Source organism: Homalodisca vitripennis, chromosome X, assembly GCF_021130785.1.
Source record: "Homalodisca vitripennis isolate AUS2020 chromosome X, UT_GWSS_2.1, whole genome shotgun sequence".
NCBI lineage: Eukaryota > Metazoa > Arthropoda > Insecta > Hemiptera > Cicadellidae > Homalodisca > Homalodisca vitripennis.
In genome coordinates, this window is record NC_060215.1 from 112,103,740 (window position 1) to 112,120,993 (window position 17,254).

At 31.4% G+C, this 17,254-nt stretch overlaps 1 protein-coding gene across 1 annotated transcript in view; it reads left to right on the forward strand.

Moving 5' to 3' along the window:
• The window catches only part of LOC124369568 (angiotensin-converting enzyme-like), a 64,506-nt gene that overhangs the window by 42,474 nt on the left and 4,778 nt on the right, over window positions 1-17,254 (forward strand). Inside the window, exons 7-9 of the mRNA XM_046827595.1 lie at window positions 870-967; window positions 3,186-3,355; window positions 4,866-4,990. Of these exons, the coding sequence (XP_046683551.1) occupies window positions 870-967; window positions 3,186-3,355; window positions 4,866-4,990 (393 nt within the window). The remainder of the gene's footprint in view (window positions 1-869; window positions 968-3,185; window positions 3,356-4,865; window positions 4,991-17,254) is intronic.

Here is a 17,254-nt window from a genome sequence, read left to right on the forward strand (position 1 = left end):
TGGGTAGCCAAGGCTTTAAGTAGGATTAGAGCCCCAGAAAAACTTGGACACAAAAGTCCAGCTGTTGAGAAATTTCGGAGCAGGTTTATTGTCCAATAGGTATAGATCTTGGTAAATGTATAATCTTGGTTTATGTATAATTTGATCCGGGCACACATATGTATTGAAAGCTTTTTTAGTTTCCTTATCTTGGCATCGAGAACTAAAAGAAAAATTAGATAAAATTGTTTTTTAGATTTTTAGTAAATTAAAAACATAATAATTTATTGATAATTACAAATATGTTCTACACCACAAATCATTAAAATGGGAGTGCATAACAAAATATTATAATTTAGTAATATTATTTTTATGCACTTGATGGTAAACCTAATGAAGAGGTCGAGGGGGTAAACCTAATGAAATATAGAATACAAGAAAAATGTACTGCACAATCTACACTTAAAAGTTCAAGTAAAACAAACAAACAAGTAATGCAAAAGTAATTCTGTTTATTACAAACAATGTAATTTTACGAATTTTACTATGAGAAAAGTTATAAACAGACATAAAAGTAATTTTGTATGCATTAAATGAAAAGCTAAAAATTTTTTTATTATTATGATTAGTAAAAAATGCCAAATTTTGAGTTTAACAAAAGCCGATTGATATCTGTATCTCTACTATTACTAGTGAAGCGTTTATCATAGATACGTTTTTGTTGATTACTACTTTAGTTGTATTTACTTTTAAACCGTAATTAATCTTGAACAAACAAGCATTTTTTATAATATTGCTAAAATCCATGTAAAAATGGTTCAATAAGTTGTATATAGTAATAATCATTGTTTATTATTTGCTTTATTCACTGAAGTGTTTGGAGGTTTCAGGTAATTTATGGGGCTTGGATGGCATAAATGTATATACGAAATCGGTCCCTTATCCAAACAAAACTTCTCTGGATATCTCAGATCAACTTGTAGCCCAGGTAAGAGATTTTTTGCCATGACATGAAAAATCTGTGAGTTCAGTGTTGAGTTACCTTTCTTGGCAAATTACTGTACAACCGACTGTCTCACATCTGTTATGGGGATGGAGGGGCCGCCCAGGAATCCTCCGTGCTTCTCTCACTCAGTCTGTCACAGCACTATTAAAAATGGGATTTTTATAAATATATATTTATAAAAAGCTTTGAAATAAAAAAGTTCCAGAAGATAACAAATACCTTAAAACTGCAACTATTCAGTACAAAATGACTATTCCATAAAGGAAAGATGAATACCTAATAAGTTCAAATAATAATAAAGACAGCAGGTTAGTTGGTAGAGGTGTTAGGACTGTGCTAGGGTTAAATAAACTGAAGGTATAATTCCTAATTCATGCATAGTCGCTCCCATCCACTTGGTATGTATTGATTTGCACCTTACCCTGTTCTATAAAATCTCCTCACAGACACAATAAAAATATTGAGTCTTTTATAAACAAATTGCCTGATACTAAATCAAATCAACATCTTTTTTATTGACACAAAAATCAAAATTACTATTGATAAAGTCACATTTGCATCTACAGCCATGTCTCTATTTAAAAGATTAGCTTTTTAGTGTTTAGTTTTACTTTAATGCACTGCAATTATTATCAATGTTTACTGCGCCATTAACCGTGAATTGTAACAATTTAAAGATTACATCTAAATTATTTACTTACCGATTTTTTATCTAGGTGTCAAAAAATTTATTTTACTAGCTTTTTATTATTCTTTTAAAAATTAAATCTTATTTTTCTTACGGTACTAAGCTTTAACATTTTAAACTACCCTCCGCCTAGAAACCATACATAATCTAGTAGGTATAAAATATTTTTTTATTTGAGACTGAAAGAAAATTAATTATATCAAATTTGAGTTTCTTACCTTTACTGGTTTCTTAAATACAAAATAAAAACAAAAAATCGCGTACAGAGTCAGAAGATAATAAAAAAGAGATAAACTGTTGGTTGCATTTAGGTTTTAGCTCATACTCCAAGTTTTATAACGCTCTGTATATGATAACTCCTTCAGCACTAGATGCAAGATTCAAAACCACTCTGCATGTTCCAGCAGAAAACTGTTTACGTAAGCTATGACTAAAGAGATAGTGGTGATAAACGAACAAGAGTCAATGTGATTTCTGGGTTGGTTGCTCCATTAGTACAAATAGTGAGTATCATTAAGGTGGTCTGGTGAATACAATGGTCTATGTCCCAGTATATTAACCTGGTAATACTGATTGTGTTAATTTTTTTGTTTTCCAGGATAGTTCAGATTGTTGTATAAGAGACAGACTATTATATTACTGTTTATAGCCTTAATATTCCATATTTAACTTAAGTACTGAGTGAATGAATGTTAGCAGCCTGCTTTGATACGTAACTACTGTAGGTACAACTAAAGAATCGATACCAAACTATGAATTCTAGAAGATTGCCTTAATTAGCTGAAGGTCCCTTCTTAAAAGGACTTATAGACTCAACACAATCACCGCAAATAAAGAACTCGTATTGATGGATTGATCAAGTTATGCTACTAGTAATAGTTTGAATATGTGAGCATGGCCTCAATCCATCAACTGAGAATACCAAAACCACCTTCCTTAACAGATGGAGAGTCAACACCATACTTTTTGTCTGCCTAGACTGACAATCCAGGATCAAGAGGTCCTTAAAGTGTCTTATTGTAAAATCATATCAAGCCCCTGGGTGCAGAACGTAACAGTGGCCTTGTACCTAATCAGTAAAAGGTTCACTTAAAGGAATTACTAAATCAACTTATTCACCTCGTAGAGGAATAACAACTCTTGCTATTACTTGTAACTGATCACTTAGCAATAAACTATGTTCTCTCTAGGTCAGGTTTATAATTTTATTGTTAAGGATGTTTTTGAGATATATGTTCAACATATTTTGAACTCTCATCTTTGTTCTAATTGTTAAAGGGCAATTACAAACCTTTTAAACCGTTTTAGTTATTCATCACTTGACCAACAACATGACTGAAATTGTGACCCTAATCTCGTAGGCACTTGAGTAATGCAATTTAAGTGTCAACATATTTTACAATGGACTCGATTCAAGCATAATGTTTAAAGATATAATCGAGGCCTCTATATAATAACCTTTAGAACATTTATTCATCCATATAAATTAATGCAATTGTCTTGACATTCCAGAACTATACAGGTCTGAAAATGGCTAAGACAGCTGAACAATTCTATGTATCTATTAACATGAGTGCAATGACTGAAAAGTTTTGGAAGTATTCTATATTTGAGCGCCCTGCAACTGGAAACATAGACTGTTCTCCGTCTGGATATAGATTTTTTGATGGTGAAGATTACAGGTAAGTTGAAAAAACCAATATTATCATATTTTCAGGGGTCCGGAATAAAGCAGAACAAACACAGATGAATATTTATCTGAACCACTTCTGACCACAACATTCGAATTATAAACTAATTATCTTCAGAAGTCATCTTTTGTAGGAATCAGTAAATTTATATCTATACAACTAAATAGGACTTCAACTTCAAGGACTTAAACTTAATGATCAAGTGCTCAAGTAACGATAAGATAAAATGGTGCCTGGATCTAACTTATAAGCAATATATATTACTTTTATGCCTTGGGAGCAATGGACATTGACAATAATTAAAACAATCATATAATGAATATATGGCATTGAGATGAAATCAGCAAAACTGAGGATCAATTAACATATAATCAGAACAACATTCAGATTTTAATGTTGAATTTTAGCTCCAGTTCACCTTCCTTTTATTTCACCATCTGAGTATCTGACGTTGTCTCAGACTTGACTCCTACGATTTGTGTTCGTCTGAAGAGATCCAAAGAAGGTCGGAGATAAAGAAGGTCGAAACGAATCTTTACATAGTTTCAACATCAGAGACACCTATAAACAGGTGAAGTGGTAGTCTCATTGTCTCATCAGGTGCACAATTGAGTCAACTATGATGTTCTGACATGATCTCTACGCAAGGTGGAGCAATCAAGTTTTTTACACATAACGTAGTTAGTGAACTGGAGCTGAATTCGACACTGAAATTGAATCAATCCTTCCTACCATAGCTACGTTAGCTGTAGAAAACTCAGTTGCCACGACTGAGAAAATTATCGTCTAAATCCTACTTAACATAAAATAATAAAGCGTGTATATAAAGATTTATTACAGCAAGAATCGGTTTTTGAATGAATAAAAGTCTAGAGTTAGTATTTCGATCTTAGTTTGTTAAAATTCTTATTGCTTTCTTTTGTACTATTAGAACTCTACCAATACTAATTTAATTTCCCCCAAAAAGTATTCCGTATAAGTATACTGTTAAAAAAAGCACTGAGCGATGGCCCGTATGAGTGTGAAAAGTGCCATGGTCGCTGACATCAACGCGGCAACTTTGTTGTGGCCAATCTTGTCTCTTTATTTTTCTGTACTTTCGTTAATGAATATGGTTAAAATCCAAAATTTCTAGTCGAGTTTTTGTTATTCTTTCCCTACCTCCAACCGGTACGGCTATTTTCCAATTCTACGATCATTTTACGAATTAATTTTGGTGATAAATATTTTTTTTTACTATTCTGCAATTAAATATTTTGTTTTTACTTCAATATAAACAATTTTGGAGGAAAAATTCGTTATATAAAGAAATAAAGACATATAAAAATTGTTCCTAAAACTCTACATGTTGAAATAGAGCGGTGTGACACTTTTACGCGGGAATTGATGAAATGAAATTGCATTAAAATGGGTTAAAACTAATGCCGACTAATTTACTACACAAAATTTGCACACTAATTCTGCTTTCCAATTTTTTAATGAGACTGAACTTTTGTTAAAGGATTAGGATTTGTACTTCACCTACAATGGATTTCTTAGGCAGGGTTCACCATGAGATGGCTCATATAGAAAACTACATGGCCTGGAAGGATCTTCCTTGGTTATTTCAAGATGCATCTAATCCAGGTAACATTGATTTTATCATGCATATATCTCTTATTTATAATAAATCCTTCTTTTGTAACCGTTTATGTCCTTAAGGGGGTTCAGTATGGCAAAATATAAACAATTTCCAATTTTCGTTTTTTACTTTTTAATATTCTAGGCTATTTTCTAAAAGTCTTCCTTAAGAGTTTGATGCAAAAATTATTAAAATCCGATGTCGAGAATTATTTTAATTTAACTTATGTTACAGACTAGTGAACTCACCTTTGAGTCTTTATCTGCGATTTCACAAAATTTAGCTTTTTACAAATATACACCTTTTTCTCTGGAACTACTCATCAGATTAGGATGAAAAATATTACAGTTGTACTTTAAACTAGTAGGTACACACTTTTAGAGAGCCAGAAATTTTTAAAAATATAACAAATTTTTCTTAAAAAATTAAAAATTATATAGTTTTGTCGAAAAATATATGTTTAAAATTTAATATTTTTAAAAACGTACTTAAATTTTAGGGTATATATGTTAAGTAATGCCCATATAATATTGTCCTAAGGTTTTATTATGATAGGCCAAGAGATTCCTGAAAAAGTACACAGTTTCATAAATTAGTATTAAAAGAATAGGCTGTTCCGAATCCCCTTAAGGAATAAAATTGAATGAACAATAAAACACTGAAAATCACGATGTATTTGATAATATTAAACCTTAATATTGTGTTTAAATCAGTAAATTAGTCAATTAAACTTACGGAAACCTTTTTTCTTACAAGCAATTATTTTATGATGTTATAGAAAAGGAATATGAATTCGAACACATAGTCTATTTGTTAGTTACTATTTATATTTTTGCTTACTAAAATTTATGACTGTCTATCTTAACTTATAATTGCACTATTTATATTTGACTTTGAGTAATTTATTGGTCAGGGGTCCCATAAAAGGCCATTGTGTATTTTAAGGTACCGTGATAATTCATATTATCAGCCATTTAGTTTCAATTTAATCTTAAGGTAATGTAACAAGGAGAACGTGTTTGTTATTATAATATAAAAATTTGAACTGAAATGTAAAGAAAACCGAAGTCCAATTAAGTTAGACAGCTTATATTCAGAACACGTAAGAAAATCTCTCTCTCTCTCTCTCTCTCTCTCTTTCTCTCTCTCTCTCTCTCTCTCTCTCTCTCTCTCTCTCTTTCTCTCTCTCTCTCTCTCTCTCTCTCTCTCTCTATATATATATATATATATATACTCTCTCTCTCTCTCTCGAATACTTCGGTAGGTTTCTCGAATTACGAGACAATAAGCAGAGAAAACTACCGAAACAGGAGACACAGAACGGTAGTTCATGAACGTTTGACCTCACAGGCAGGAGTTCATCTCATCAACAGCTTGCCAAATGAAATTAAAAATTCGCCTACACGTAGATCATTTAAAACTAGTTTGAAACGCTGTTTATTGTCCAACGCTATTTATAGCGTGAACGAGTTTATGGCGTATAACTGGGTGACCGCACAGTCATAAGACTTACTCTCGAATTGAGGTGGGTAAACAATTGGCGATGAATGGAGCGGAGTGAGTATCAAAATGAATGTATGAATGAGAGTTCAAAGTAGCATGTGTGTTAAAATTATTAGATACTGGACGTTTGCTATACAAATTTACTTTTTGTCTCTGCAATAAATACTTGACTATTGATTATTGACTATATATCATAATACTTGGAACTTCCAATAAAATATAATTAGATTTGGAATTTTAACTATATTTTCTTCAGAAACTTCTAAATTATAATATATAATATTGAATCAAAGGGTTAAAGTTGAAATTGTATTTTAATACTCTGATCTTTTAGAAAGACCTAAAAATGTTAAAAGAGAGCTAAAATAAGCTTTTCCAAATTTTTGTGGTTTTATACAAATTGTATATAAACTTTATGCATATTAACTTATAACATACACTAAATAGTGTAAAGATATCAAGAATCAAGAATCTTTATTTCCAAAGTACATTACAATAATTTGTTCACACAAAAATTACATCAATAAAGTGTATAAAAGTACAATGGATAGGCACATCTGAGCTATTAGCTGAGTTGAGGTTGCCATCACTAATTAATTTAAGGCAGATGAGCCTGGCAGCTCCTCTTTCAGAGTAAAATATACATAATTAGATTAATGAATAAACCATACCAATATTTAAAACAAAGCACACAATTAAGTTGCATTTCATTATGAAATTCAATACATTACATTACCAAAACATATAAAAAATAAAATTACTACATAAATTCACATACACATACATACATATACATAAATCCACACACATACACATACACACATACAGATACATATAAATTTATACACAATCACACATACATACAAATACACACACATAAACATAAATTTACAAACACATACATTACTGAAACATATAACACACATACAAACACACTACAAAGATACTTAGACACAATAGATAAAGATGTAACCATTACACACTCATAAAATAAGTCTTCAACAAAATATCTAATTTATGAGTCGCTCTACATCAACAATTGTAAAAAGCCAGCATTTCAAACTTCGTATGAATGTACCCAATGTTTTCGACGAGGACACATCGAAAGGTAATTTGTTATAGAGCTTCGGAGCTATGAATGTATAAAAACGCTTGTACACTTCTAATTTAGGAAAAGGAATAGTAACTCGGTTTAAAATTTGTAACCTAATCGAGTGAACATTTACATTTCCCAGTGTGTGGCCGCCTCTTGAGAAAAATATCCTGAGTACCCTATAAATGTACAAATATCTAAGCGGAAGTATTCCAAGCTGAATATAAAGAGGAAAAGAAGAATCACGCCGATTAGCCCTGACAATAACCCTAATGATCTTGTTTTGATTTATAACAATAGGTCGAATAATAGAATAATAGGCTCCTCCCCAACATGAAATACCATACTGCAATTTAGAGTTAATTATAGCATAGTAAATAGTTTTCAAGACAGATATTGGACATAAATACTGAAGAAAATAAAACTTCCTCAATGAATTGTTTAAATAGTTTTTCACATTCAAAATGTGTTCCCTCCAACTACACCTTTCATCCAGAATAACCCCCAGATACTTTATTTGTTCCACCCGCTCAATTTTAACGCAACCCTGACATGGATTTCTCCTGAAAATTAAGCATTGCTTGCATTTAAAAAAGATATCTTGTTGTATGTCTTTTCTATTTCTTAGAGAAAAATTCATAAACTTCGTCTTTACGCTCAAGACCATCCTATTTCTAGCAAACCACGTTTTTAATTTGTCAAGGTCTTCTTGCATCACGCTATACACTATTTGACTATTTATAGTGGAATAGCAAAGGGCAGTGTCATCTGCAAAACAAGTTAGGGAACCCGATAGATTTCCATTACACAAGCTATTAATATAGACTAAAAATAGTATTGGACCCAAAACAGACCCTTGTGGTACTCCAAATTTAATCGGGAGAGTTGAACTGACGGAGTTTAGAAATCTTACACATTGAGATCGGTTTGTTAGATAGCTCTTAAACCATTCATAAGGGATACCTCTAACTCCAGCTACCCAAAGATAGTCTAGTAAAATTTTGTGATCCACGGCATCAAATGCCTTAGTTATATCAATAAATATTCCACTGACAAATTTACCACTGTTAATTCCTTCATAAACGTCTGAACAGAATTTTAAGAGAGCATCTTCAGTAGATTTTTTTCCCATAAACCCAAATTGATTTGCACAAAAAAACTTATTAGAATCTAAAAACTGAACCAACCTGACTTTCATAATCTTTTCCACTATTTTAGAGACAACAGATAAAAGAGAAATCGGTCGATAGTTATTGAGATCTTTATTGGAACCTTTCTTGTGAAGTGGGACAATTAGTGCAGTTTTTAAAGAGATAGGAAAGATACCAGTTTCGAAACTAAGGTTAATTAGAAATGCCAACACAGGAGACAAGATATGGCCCATTTTTTTCATTACATGCGCTGAAATACCATCAATACCAGGAGACTTGTTAGACTTTAAACTGTTGATAACAGCTAGAACTTCTTCAGAACTAGTAGGATAGCAAAAAAATGAATTATCCGAATACTTAGCAGGAAAACATTGGGTGTACATATGATAATCAAAGCCATCAAAACTGTCAGATTCATTCATTAGGTTTTCAACTGCATTAACGAAAAAAAGATTGAACTCATTAGCGACAGCTTGACAGTCTGAGATAAGTTCTTCAGGCCTGGATAGAGAATAAACACCTGGAATGTGATGTTTCCTCTTTTGCGAACCAAGCATGTTATTAATTGTTTCCCATTGCTTCCTGATATCATATTTATTTTCTTCAAAAATATTCTGGTAATAATGTATTTTTTGGTCATCAATATCTTTTTTCAACTTTTTCCTATAATTTTGAAAAAAACGTTGAAATTTTGGATCGCTCAATCTTTTTTTTGATTTTGTATACAGTAAGTTACTAAACCGCTGACGCTTGCAAAGATCAATAGTCATCCAAGGCTTTAACAACTTATATTTAGAGGTGATTTTGACTTTATACATTGAATAGTCCACAGCCCGTCTCAATACATCAGCAAACAATGAAAACGATACATTGGCATCGTTTTCTCCACAAATAACTGACCAGTTGTACGTGCTAAGAAAACTTGCCATTTTGACAAAATCTGTTTTATTTTTAAATTCAGGAGACAAAGTATCCTTCTCTTTTGACAAATTTGGAAATAAAATATTACAAACTACTGCATCATGGTCTTGCCTAAAAGAAGTTAAAACATCAGATTCAAAGCTACATTTATCTCTAGTTCTAAAAAATATATGATCTAAACAGCTATTTCCTCTAGTGGGTGAGTCAATCAGTTGATCAAGGCCATTACTTGACATAATTGCTAAATACTCGTCGACGAGCAGTGACCGCTTAATCAAGCATAAGTTCATATCACCGGTAACAACTAAATTCCGATCTTTGGATTTAGACAATAAGATATTTAATTCATCCAAGAAAGATGCAATAGAATGTGAATGCAGCCTATAAACCGCCACGATCGCAACAGAAAGCCCAACAGACTCAATGTTAACAGTGACCTTGAGAGCGTCAGCTGATTGCATAGCAGCGCCTGATCGTCTGGCCTCATATCGATCACTCACATAAACAATCACTCCACCTGATCTGTAGCTGTCATTACAGTTTGAATACTGTTTATACCCACTAATTAAATACAAACTTATTTCACATTCGTGTATCCAAACTTCTGTTAGTACAATTACATCTGGCAAAGAAGGCAAAGTATTAAGATAAATTAAAAAAGAATCAAAGTTTTCTCTTAGACTAGATATATTCTGATGAAATATAAAAAAAATTTAGTTTTGTCTCAAACAATTTTGATTGTTAGTGTTTACGACTTTTTACCAAATAAAAACTTACTTACAGTTTTTCAATTTGCTCCATTGAACTAACAATAATAAAGGGATCACCCTGAGCCTTCCTCAGAAATATTTTGCCATTTCTTACCCATAAATATGCATAATTCTTTTCCTGTTTCACCGATCGTGCAGCAGTCAGTAGTTTCCTCTTGGTAGGACTGAGACTCTCGTTAACGTAGACAGGATTAGCAGTGGACGAAGTGTAACCAACGTCATGTGAGTTTAGGTTCCTTTTGACTCTCCGTTTTTCTAGGAATTTTAGCTTGTCTTCTCGTCTGACGAACTTAGCTATAATTCCAGCAGGACGGTCAGCATCATTTCTTTTTTTTGGACGGTGGCAGACATCGATAGCTTCTCTGGAAATGTTTATATCGAGAGCAACGCCAACCTTCTTCACAACTTCGTACACGTCTTCTCCCCTGAATCTCGAGTGTGTTGCTGCGCATATATTGCTCATTGTCCTCAACCCTGAGCTCCAAATCAGTAACCTTCTTCTGAAGCTGAATATTTTTCATCCTTAAATCTTCAATAAGCTGAAGGCACTCAGTTAACTTAGCGCTTTGACTTTTGATTACGTTGTTTTGTTCATTAATTTGTTCATTAACAAACTCAAACGATTTGTTAATTTCAAACTCAATTCGCTTACGGTCATCGGAAGCTTCATTGAGCTTTTATAGCACATCAGACAAAGCTGTTCTGATATCAGACTCCGGGCCACAAGGTGACTCACAAGACATACTCTTCCTTCTACTCACAGCACAAGATGGACAATCCAAATTGTTTATTTACTCCTATGGCTGCAAATGAAACCAGTTTTACTTAATTCACATCAATTGCATATATACACTGAACTCTAGCAGTAGTAGTCCGTCTGTTGAATGAATAATCCGTTTTCAGTAGTGTGTGAGATTACTGTAAAAAATAAAACCATTTTTTACAGGCTGATGCCCCTGGTGCCAAAATAAGCAAATAACAAAACAATTAAAACAGTTATAATTCACAAAATTCTGGACAAAATTGGCAATTAAATGTAACAATTGCAGTGTTGTCATTTACACAACATGAGTATTTGCCAAAATATTGCCAAATGAATCAGTAGAAAGAACAGTTAACTGAGTATATTTATACGATAGACTGACCATCTAAATGCAGTTAGGCTATGGTTTTTTGCTTAAACTAGATTTGAAATTAAATGCATATTTTAGTGAATTTGTATAACTTTAAACTGTAACAAAATAATTAAGTAATGAAATCCATATTTGAAGATTAACCGTTAACCAGAGCAGTAGCAAATGATATAAAGGTAATGTAATTGACTTTACAACACCACGTGATGGTGTTGCAAGATACTTTAATCTGGACCGCTATAATATTGGTCGCGTGATACGGATTTTGATGAAGTATAACATGGATTGCCCAATGCAATGATAAGAAGCTCTGAAAAACGAGCCGGAGTATCACTTGAAGTTGTAGTCAAGTGCCTAGAGCCTAGTGAGGCTTGGGCTTCTTGCCATCCAACGGTTTCGTGAACCGACTCGTTTTTGCTGTATTAAAAGCTCAGTCTATCACTGAGTTGTTCACCAATTACGCTGAATAAATTGTATAAAATGTATGTTCAACTTCCCGTTTAGGAATGTTTTTGCTTCACTTTAATGTTGTGTATTGAAGTATATTATATTTTGAACATTTTTTGAAATTACTTAATTATTTTTGAAAATCAGTTTAATATATTTGTAACACTTATACCGAGATTCACAAGAAGCTATTATCTTCTTCATAGAGTCACTTTAAATATTATTTATAAAGATATTTGGCCAAGCAAAAGATTTAATTAAGAACTAAAATCAACACGTACAAAATAATGTTTTAAACAATGAATAATTTGTTTTAAACCCTACACGTTCATAAATTCTATATTTAGAGATTTTTGTTTGTAGTTAACATTTATATATTTTGGTAGGGTAATTATTTAACACTTAGGGTTTCAGATTGTATTAAAATTGACCTAAAGTTTTTAATAGTTAAATAAGCTGTTTTCAAATTGATATCCTGCACTGCTTTTTATACCAAGATTTCTACCAAAGTATTATAATAGAATTTTGATATAGGACTTTTATTTTTTGTGTCTTTTTCCAAAGTAAGTTCTTGCCCCGGATGAAAAATATCCTTCTGAGATGATAGTCAAACATCTAATATCTCTATTTACCTTACTGAAATCTATCAAGTTCAGCAATTTAGCAATTTATCTGTGTCTTTTCCTACAATAGGAAAAAATTGAGGAATTACCATATTCCATGAATTAAAATTGTTGAAGGGTAAACATAGATGTTAAAGTATTAACAATAAACTCACCTACTAATACACATATTAAACTTCAAAGAATATTTAAACTTGTTACTAGGAGATTGATTTCTGGGTACATCCATAAATGTACTATTTTCCTTTCTTCTCAAACTCTTTAAGCATCAAGGCACTCCTTTATCTTAATAACAAGTAGTTAATATTTTTAGTAGTGCACAACATTAACAATTTATCAATATTTTAATTGTTTATGTTTTAAAGCAGCGGTTCCAAATTTTCTGAACTGATAAATTTAAATTAATATTGAGACATTCACTTGGATAAAATTGCAATAATATATTCTTTTTTAATATTTACTTACACAACACAGAGCAGTATGTGATAGAACATAAGAAAAACGAGTTAGAATTTAACATATTTATTTTTAGAAACAATATTATTATGCATTTGTTGAATAAGCGTTATCCAGTTTTATCAGTTGCTTTTCAAATAACTCTTTATGAAATTTATATTAATCAAAGGCATACTAGTAATTATAGCAGTACAAAAAAGTATATCTAAATCAGATTTAGTTTTAATAATCATTTCAATGTTCTTTTAAAATTACCAACAAAAACCAAGTCTTTAATCTGTAAGGACCCTAATAGTTTGAGGTCAAGGTATGATTCCTTTCTCCCCACTTCAAGCGTCGATTTAGGAAATCGGAAAACCAGTCTATCTTAGATAGTGGTTCTTTCAGAATAATAGTTGTATGGACCGTACAGCACAATAACATTCTGCATACAACTTCCGTTGGGAGCATGTTAACAGTATCGAAAAGGTGTTATGTGATCAGAATGACAGAGATTAAAAAGATGTTGACAAGGGCAGTGGATTAAATAAAATGAAAAATCTCTTTATTCATTGCATTTGCCATATTTTTGTCTAAACCCAGATGGTAATTTTAGTAACAAGTTCTCGTTCACTAGGTGAATCGTTTTCTTAATATATTTACTTATTTTTACCGATTACGTTTAAATTATTTGTAAAAAATTGAGTGAATGTATGATTGGAAGTGATGGAATTTTGCGGTGATAAGTATGTAGTTTAGACGTTGCGACTAATTTAGATAGTTAAGGAATAAAAGCTTTATAAACAGCAAGTGGTAAAATCATACATAGGCTTATTAGAAGAAGCAACAGTTTCAGCTATTATTTGGCCATATTTTTTTAGAACTTACATGTTGAGTTTAATTTAAATATGATCAAATTTGGATGTGAGAAGAGAATAAAAATTGTATTTAATAATAAAGTCAACCAACAGAACTAAGCAGTGAAATAAATTATTTCAGAACTCGAAGAAATGTATTTCAAAATTTGTATTGGCCTATAAATTTGTATAATGCAAAACACATTTCCTTGTATGTTATTTAAATTTCACTATCTGATTTTCTGCAGTTTTAATAACGTATAAGTCTAATATAAAATGGGACAGTTAAGCAAGCCATAAAGTAATTCATACTTAACACATAATGTGTATTTTCTGTTTATGAAGTGTTTCTTCTGTAACATTTTATTTACATTATTTGAACCATTACAGATTTACACAATTCCATTATTATTTTTATCTGGTAAAACAGTTTCACAAACGTATAAGATTGCATACATATGTAAAACTAGAAAATAATTATAATATAAATTTTAACTAATAAATTGATTTAATATTTTTGGGCTTTCGTATAAAATCAGACTTTAAGACTCCCATCTTACCACTTGTAACATACTTTTAATGGCAACACTAACCTCCCTCAAATATCATGTAACACTGACACCAACACCCCCTTCCAATTTATGTTATCCTAAAAATGTTAATATATAATAAAGGGAATTTACCATTCCTAAGTAAATCGTGATATACTAAATATTTGACTTGCATTCCTCACTGTACATCGGTTTGAAATGTTTGTCCCAAGATATGCATCTTTGCAATTTAAAACAGTTTTACCTTGCCTACTTTTGAAGATCTAAGTGCAACAAAACGTAACAAGGCACTCACTGCAATGCACTTTCGCAAATGACAGATGACTTGGAGTCTACTTGCTTGTCACGCCAGTATTGCACGCCTGTCTGTACATGTCATCAGACATACGGCACCAAACGTATTCTTTTTTTATAAGAATTTTATTGATTATCAGCGTTTGCCTCCAATGACAACTCCTACTCGGTCAAAACGCTTGACACAAACTGACGTACCTTTTAAGGAGGAATTCATATGGAGGATTCTTATTTATTTCCATTTCTTCTTTTTTTTGGGGGGGGGGTTATAATTTTAAACTTTAATAATTTGGGGAGACAGGCTACTTTTGTAAACGAATTCAACCAATTAATTGTTGAAGTGTAATAGTTATGTTACGCCGTGTCAATACCCCATCCCTACCCTCTCACGGAACGGTGCATAAAACTGCCGATAATCCCCTTCTTCCCTTTAGGTCTTACATACTTTAGGGACGGTCTCTTTTCTATTTGTTTGAAATATTATTTTTTAAATTACAATATAGCATTTTATAGATTAAAAAATTTGAACTTCATATACTTTAGTCTGCCTTATTTAAAAGTTTTGGGCCTTCCATCAGAATTAAAATCCTTGAAACTCTTTCTCTCAGATATTAGAAACCCCCGAAAATTTCTCCCACAGAGCTGATGAATCATTTGAAAGCCATAACCCCAGAGCTGTTACTCCTGAATTTCCTGTCAGCTTCTCCTTCAAAGCTGGACTATTTTCAGTTAAAATAAAAAGAAGAAGTAAAAAGTATTAACATTAGTCTTTATTCACTAATTGTAAAACAATAGTAAATTGTAACCACAGATAAATAGTGTACTGCAATGTTGTATATAGATCTAATAATGCATTAATAAGAAATGAAATATTTTAAATATATGACACAAACAAATTAAGTATATAGGTAACAGGTTTTACAGCTGACATAATGCTTAGTAAAATCATACATTACATTCAGCAGGAAAAGAAATATTATTGATTTTAAATTTAATTTATTGGAAATAATCTACTACATTATCATAACAAAAACATTCAAATGATACTCGTTCAGTTGTTTTATACGAAGTAAATATGAAAGCTTTTATTGAGCTTTTAAAATTAAATTAAAATTTATAACATTTTAGGACTCATACTTAAGTTGAAAGGATTGTTCTCAACACACAAAATAAAAATATCTCTTAAACTACTTCAATATGTTTTAAACAATTATATTAATTTTGTGAGTTTCCGTTAGGTTATTAGACTAGACTATCCATAAGAAGCATAGTTAGCATATTTGATTTGTATTGATAGTACTTAATTTTCTAAACCTTTCAAAATGTTTTCTTAATGAATTTAGAATATTAGATAATTTAGAAATTCTGCTCAGAGACATTACAATCCCAAAAATTCTCGTGGTACTAATCAAGGTAAATTATGACTATGGTATGAGAATACAATAGTTTAGTATACCTTGGTTTACAGACACTCCAGTGTGGGAATAGAAATCCTTTATAAATTAGTTCTGAGGTAAGGTAACTAGTGACGTTAATTACTATCAAAGTATTGATTATTTTATACCACCGACTATACAGGCTAGCTCAATTCTAAATATCAGTATTCCATATTTATATACAAAACATTGCATGGTAATAGAGCCAAACGAATAGATAAAATCCTTATAAGTATCTTGCATACATTCTAGTTTATGAAACTACTTATTATTATGCTAGGTCGACATGGATATTTCACTGATCCACAGAGAAGGGATATGTGACTGTTTGAAGTGCTACTTTCTGAGAGCACTCCTTAGTCCCCAAAAGGTGGGCATGGCGATTTGACTGATCAACAGGGAAGGGATATATGACTGTTTTAAGTGCTACTTTCTGAGAGCACTCCTCAGTCCCCAAAAGGTGAGCATGGCGATTTGACTGATCAACAAGCAAGGGTTATGTGACTGTTTTAAGTGCTACTTTCTCAAGGCACTATCCTTGGCCATCCTTGTTTTCCTCACGCACTCATCATACCATTGACAAATATTTTCTTTGGTATTCTCGCATGTCGTAAGCATTATAGCAAAACATGGTTTTAAATGCAATTTTAAATTGTAAGTTTTCAAACCTCCCTCGAATATAAAATAATCTTATTTTTTATTGTAACACTTATTTTATTTATTTAATCTGTAAATACGGTTGCCATAAATGTAACTTAACATTTGTAACAGCAATTTATTCATATAGTAGTTCAATAATAACAGAAAATTATTCAAAATATTCAATTAAAAATTTATCTAGAATTATTTTCAGCAACATAAATAGAAATTTATTTTCATAGAAAAGTTAAAGAAAGTGTTGAAATAATTTTAAGTAGGCCTACTGTAGTATTTAAATGTAAATATATACAGTTATCCTAAAAATAAAACTCTTTTCAAATTGCCACTCGTAATTTTATACAATAAGATGAAATAAAGCTAAATATATAGACATAAATAACCATCCAAGTAGCCAA